The sequence below is a fragment of the Erigeron canadensis genome, chromosome 9, assembly GCF_010389155.1.
Source record: "Erigeron canadensis isolate Cc75 chromosome 9, C_canadensis_v1, whole genome shotgun sequence".
In the NCBI taxonomy this organism is placed as follows: Eukaryota; Viridiplantae; Streptophyta; class Magnoliopsida; order Asterales; family Asteraceae; genus Erigeron; species Erigeron canadensis.
Window position 1 is genome coordinate 15,176,918 of NC_057769.1, and position 6,513 is coordinate 15,183,430.

Below are 6,513 nucleotides of genomic sequence, written 5' to 3' on the forward strand. Positions count from 1 at the left end.
AACACAAGCCCTTAACATATCTTCCAAGGTTTGAATAGTTCTTTCACTTTGCCCATTAGTTTGAGGATGATAAGCAGTGCTCAAGTTAACTCTAGTACCTAACTCTCGTTGAAGACTTTTCCAAAAGCTAGATACATACCTTGTGTCTCGATCCGACACTATAGACAAAGGAACACCATGCTTCGAAATGATTTCATCTATGTACATCTTCGCCATCTTGGTCAATGGTACATCTTGCCGTGTTGCTAAGAAATGAGCACTTTTCGTCAACCTATCCACAATAACCCATACCATATCATTTCCTTTTGGTGTTCTAGGTAACTTGGTCACAAAATCCATAGTAATATGATCCTATTTCCATTCCGGAATCTCTAACTGCTGCAACATTCCATATGGCTTCTTATGATCAGCTTTAACATGAGCACAAGTCAAACATCTTTCAACAAAAAGCGCAACTTCCCCTTTAATATTTGGCCACCAATAAAGAGGCTTCAAATCTGCATACATCTTTGTAACACCGGGATGAACTGAATATCTTGACCTATGAGCTTCTTCAAGAATCAACTCACGGTTACCATCAAGCAATGGTACCCAAATCCGGCCTTATAGGTCTGAAATCCACGGCTATTCATTTCCATAGCAAGTCGCTTCTTCTTGCCGATACTTTCTTTATCAACATTTTCTTTCAGTAGAGCTTTAGCTTGGGCTTCCTTGATTCGTTCAAGTAACCCAGACTTAGCTTGGACAACCATACTCATCAATCTACAAGAAAAATTCTTCATTTTTCGGCTCAACGCATCTGCCACCACATTAGCTTTACCAGGATGATACTTTATCTCACAATCATAATCCTTTTGAGTGAACACATATTGCAAGCTCTTATGATCGGTGTACAATGTACACTTAGTGCCATATAAGTAGTGTCTCCATAACTTCAAAGCAAACACTACAGCGGCTAATTCAAGGTCATGAGTCGGGTAGTTCTTTTCATGAGGCTTCAACTGGCGTGAAGCATATGCAATGACTTTGTCTCTTTGCATTAGAACACAACCCAAACCTGAAATAGATGCATCGCTATAAACAACAAGATCATCAGTACCTTCTGGTAAGGCGAGGACAGGAGCTTCACATAGCTTTTTTTTTAACGTTTGGAAAGCCTTTTCTTGTGCTTCAGTCCACACATACTTCACTCCTTTCTTTGTCAATTCGGTCATAGGCTTAGCTATACGAGAGAAATTTTGAATGAACCTTCGATAGTAGCCCGCTAAACCAAGAAAACTTTTGATTTCCGTAGGCGTCTTTGGTTGTTCCCATTTGGAGACAGCTTCAATCTTTGCAGGATCAACTTTAATACCTTCGGAAGAGATGACATGCCCGAGAAATTGAACTTCTCGAAGCCAGAATTCACACTTTGAGAACTTTGCATATAACTTTTTCTCCCTAAGAACCTCAAGGACAACTCTTAAGTGCTCACGATGCTCAGCTTCAGACTTCGAATAGATAAGAATATCGTCAATGAAGACAATCACAAAATGATCTAAGAATGGGCGACATACCCGATTCATTAAATCCATAAAAGCGGCAGGAGCATTTGTCAACCCAAATGGCATGACAAGAAACTCATAGTGCCCATAACGTGTACGAAAAGCTGTCTTGGCTACATCTTCCTTTTTGACTTTTAATTGATGATAGCCAGACCGCAAGTCGATCTTTGAGAAGTAAGAAGCACCATGGAGTTGATCGAAGAGATCATCGATACGTGGGAGAGGATACTTATTCTTAACCGTTTGCTTATTAAGCTCACGGTAGTCTATGCGCATACGAATAGAACCATCTTTCTTTTTGACAAAGAGAATAGGAGCTCCCCAAGGCGAGGAACTTGGACGTATGAAACCTTTGTCAAGTAGCTCTTGGAGCTGAGACATAAGCTCTTTCATTTCTGTAGGAGCCAAACGATATGGTGCTTTTGCAACAGGAGTAGCACCGGGTACAAGATCAATCTGAAATGTAACCTCACGGTCGGGAGGAATACCGGGAAGATCATCAGGAAAAATATCAGAAAATTCAGAAACCACATCAACATCTGATATGGGAGACTTTTCTTTTCGTGCATCAATAACATAAGCAAGGAAGTGGTTCTTATTCTGTCGGATACATTTGAGAGCCTTCATCAAATTAGTGATCTTCAAGCTTCCTTTCTTCTTGTCTCCATAAACTGAAATAACTTTACCATCTAGAGAAGAGAAACGCACGATCTTTTGGGAACATAAAATGTTAGCATCATGTTGAGATAGCCAGTCCATGCCAATCACCACATCAAACCCAGCAAGAGTAGTGGGCAATAACTGAACCGGAAAGGAACGACCTTCTATTTCAATGGAACAATCATCATAACCCTCTCGAATGTCACTAATAGTACCGTTAGCAACCTCAACTTCTATAGAACAATCTAGGGGAGTAGTATCTCTATCGAGCTTAGGAGCAAATAAAGTAGACACAAAAGACCTATTTGCACTCGAATCAAAAAGAACAGAAGCAGGTGTTGAATTAACAAGAAAAGTACCGCTTACTACCTCATCGTTGTCCTTAGCGGGCAATCCTTTTGGCTTTGGTGCAACTGTCTTCTTTCCATCATCTTTTCCTTGCGGGCAATCCTTGATGAAATGACCGTGTTGGTGACACCTGTAACACTTGGGCTTTTCCTTGCATTCTGAAGTAGCATGACCAGTACCACCACAAGTATCGCACCTACAAGTCTTATCTGAACATGCACCTGAGTGAGGAGCCTTACAAGTACCACACCAGTTCTTCGGCTTTGCATAGTTGTTGCTTCCACCCGTTGACGATGATCTTTTCTTGAACTTTCCACTAGAACCCGATGATCCATCATACTTCCTTTTAGAACCAGATTTTTTATCATCATTTTCCTTCACAGTAGCCTTCTCAGTCTTAAAATCATCATCCAGCTTCTTAGATTCCTTGATAGCACCTGCAAGAGTAACATGTTGCCTACAGATACCCCGATAGCTAGCTGGAATACCATCTACATAAGCAGCAACTTTGTCTTCTTCATTAGGAAGCAAGTTCTCCACAAACTTAATCTTTGACATGAACGAACGAGCATATTCGGCCATGCCTCCAACATCAGCTTTAAGAGCACGAAATTCCTTCTCGAGCAACCTTTTCTCACAGGTACCAATATACTCCTCCATGAACTTCTCCTTGAAATGATCCCAAGTCAAAGCAGACCTCACAGCAGGGGTCATAGAAACCGTAGTGCCCCTCCACCAATCACGAGCACCCTCTTTCAACATTCTAGAAGCACTCAACACCTTCTTATCTTCAGGGCAATCACATGAAGCAAACACAACTTCAATATCTTCTAGCCATTCCATACAACCAACTGCATCAAGGTTACCATAAAAGTCCTTTGCACCACATCTCTTGAAACTCTCAAACTTGAACTCCTTAGGTCGTGGAACATAACCGACGGGAATTACATTTCCTCCAGCATTAACATTCTCAGCATGAACAACAACCCGATCATTCACTAGAGCACCTTGTGACCTTATCATGGATGGCTCAACACGGTTGGAGCGATTAGAAGCAGTATGCTCTTCCCCGTGTGAGTTGACTTCTCTTTCAGCTCTTACTTGTGCAAGTTCTTGTTCGGTTCTTTGTAGTTGAGCTCGCATAGCCCTCAATTCCTCATACATTTCAGCTTGAGTAGGAATTTGCTCGATTACCGGGTTAGCTCGTTCAATCTCCGGCCTAGTTGGTTGTTCACCGGGATATGGCCTTCGAATAGGCCTTGGATTAGCCGGATTTCCAACCTCATTCCGGTTAATAGGAGCATTGCTAGTGGTAGCTCCATCACGTTGACTAGTAGCACGAGTATTAACCATTTTGTCTATAACATAATGACGATGATTAGAGACGAATTGAGTGAGAACAAAAGAGAGGTTAGGGCCTACATAATTGCATAAACATATCGTAAACATAATCAAGCCTCAAACCTACACTCATGCTCATCCCAACCCGTCCTAAAGACATTTAATCATAAAGCTAAAGCATTACTACTTAAGCCTATCATTTCTCATGCGGTTTAAGTCCAAAATCCTATGGTCTTGGTCGAATTTTGGTTCACTTAAACCATTTCTCTGATACCACCATGTAACACCCGTCATTTAAAAACCTGGATTTTCAAAAACTTTGCCAAACAACGTTTAAAATGTAGCGGAAAAGATCACTTTAAAAACTGCCCCATCCGTAACGGATGGTACCTTTCATAAATGGTGTTACTAATGTGCATCATCAAAATAATAAAAGTAAAATCCAAGTCATGGCACCAACATAAATGCCATCATTATTACATTCATCATAAATCGTAATTAAAGTAGCCAAACAATGGCTAAAAGGTGAAGTCTAAGCATTCAATGTCTAATGCTAATCTTCTTTATTATTTATACCCATCTCACCGAGCTAATCCTTTCCTAGCTCAAACTTGCTTATCCTGAAGGCACAAAATTTTCAAAAGAACAAGTGTTAGCTAATAAATTAGCTAAGTAAGATAACATGATTTGAAAACATTTGCCATTTCATAATGTATTAACAAAAACGTGTCATAAGAGTTAATATCACATACATAGCATATAACACAATAGGATCATCATATACCTAATGTGCCTACTTTTCTTTCATATCTTTCTTCCATTACTTTATATCTTTCCCTAGACATAGGCTAAGTGACTTATGCCACTTACATGGGGATGTGGGGTTGTGTGTAGGCGGTCATAGACCATACATGGAGTCCTCACACCCGACATGATGGGTAAACCATAAGGTGGTCCATCGGCGTCGTTAAGGAAAGACAATGTCTATCCAACTGAACAAACCGTTTATACCTTTACGCATTGGTGGTTAGTTACTCCACCCGGAATACTCAAACATAACTATGCCACGGGAGGTATCATGATTCCCAAACCACGTGACCACGTACGCCCTAGCTCCGTGGAACTAGCACGGGTTAAGCTTAACACAAGACAAACGAATCTTACCTGCGGCTGCTAAAACGAACCAATCACCTACTGCAATAAACTTGTTTCTACCTCTTATTCGTTCTATTCGATGTGCTTAGAGATCCCACCACAATCAAACTTTATGTATTCGGCTATAGAAGATAACAATTGTGTTTTGGGGTTTTTCTTATTTTCTTTCGACGACAATTCCAATAAAAAGCCTAAAACTAATCTATATATATAATAAGAATAAGGAGGTAGGTTTTAGTAACTTTACTTACAAGCCCACCGACTTAAACAATAATATGACCAACTTGACATCAAATCATATAATTCGTATATATACATATACGATATATGATTAGTTACCTTAATACTTTTATTTTAATCTTTCTTAAATATATATTTATGGTCACATTAATCACATAATTTATCCAAGGCACATAAACTTGACGAAACCTAACGTTAGCTAACGGTCTAGTCAAACAGTCAAACTTAAAAAGTTTGGGATGTTACAGATGCGAACTGTCCTCCATAGATGATTAATCTCTTGAGATTGAGTCATGACATTTCCACAAGTGGTGTCTTGACTCTTTTGAATTGCTTGAAGTATATTTAAATCATCTGGAGAGAGCCCAGTTGCCAATGCTTCCTTTTCAACTTCTTCTTCCTTTTCTTTGCCTGCTTCAGTGGTCAGTTTTTCAATTGCAGTAGTGTGATCAAATACCTTGCTGGCTAATGTATCCAGACTGCACCTCAACTGATTGATCTTAGATGTTATGAGGGTGAGATCAACCTGGGGCGCTGCAGTCTTGGTGATCTCAGATATCACCCCTTCTATCAAATTATTCTCCCTTTCAGCCAAGGTATTTTCAATTTGCTGACCAACTGAAGTGGCCAATTGGTTGCCAAGCTCAACAACATCCAGACCAGGTTTGTCAACAAGCAATTTGACCTGTCTTTCTAATTCTTTCAACTCAACCTCTGATGATCTGACAGTATTATTCAGCAGGTTGGTGATGGATGTGTGTACCTTTTATTGAGTTAAGTCAAAAGCTTCCTTTAAAGAAGTAGCCAGTGAATTGCAGCTGATGACCAACTCGTTGAGCTTCCTGAATACCAAGTCCTCATTGCCAAAGAACTTGTTAATCTCCAAATCAACCACCCTTACATTCGTAATATGATCCTTGTGGTATTTGGAGAGGGACTTGGTATTCTTGTCTAGTGTCTTCTGCATATCCTCCACCCTTGTTAAAAGGTTTGAGATATCGGTTTGGAAAGACACGAACTGGCTGTCCAGTGACGGAGGGGAAGGTGCCACTGGACCTGCTTGGAATGCAACAGATACAACTGGATGAGGTACATTAAGTGAAGGTTCTCCAGTTGTTGTTGCACCAACTGAAGGAGTAGAAGTTGTTGAAGAAGGAAGGGGAAGAGATTCAATGTGACGTTCATGTTGAGAATGCTCAGGTGTGAACGTCGGCGACGGTGGTGT

At 40.3% G+C, this 6,513-nt stretch overlaps 1 protein-coding gene across 1 annotated transcript; it reads right to left on the bottom strand.

The window, feature by feature from the left end:
* Positions 1-560: 560 nt before the first annotated feature.
* On the bottom strand, positions 561-3,905 carry LOC122583263. The gene has a single exon (XM_043755687.1). It carries the CDS (start codon positions 3,903-3,905, stop codon positions 561-563), a length of 3,345 nt encoding a protein of 1,114 aa, XP_043611622.1.
* Between the last annotated feature and the right edge of the window lie 2,608 nt (positions 3,906-6,513).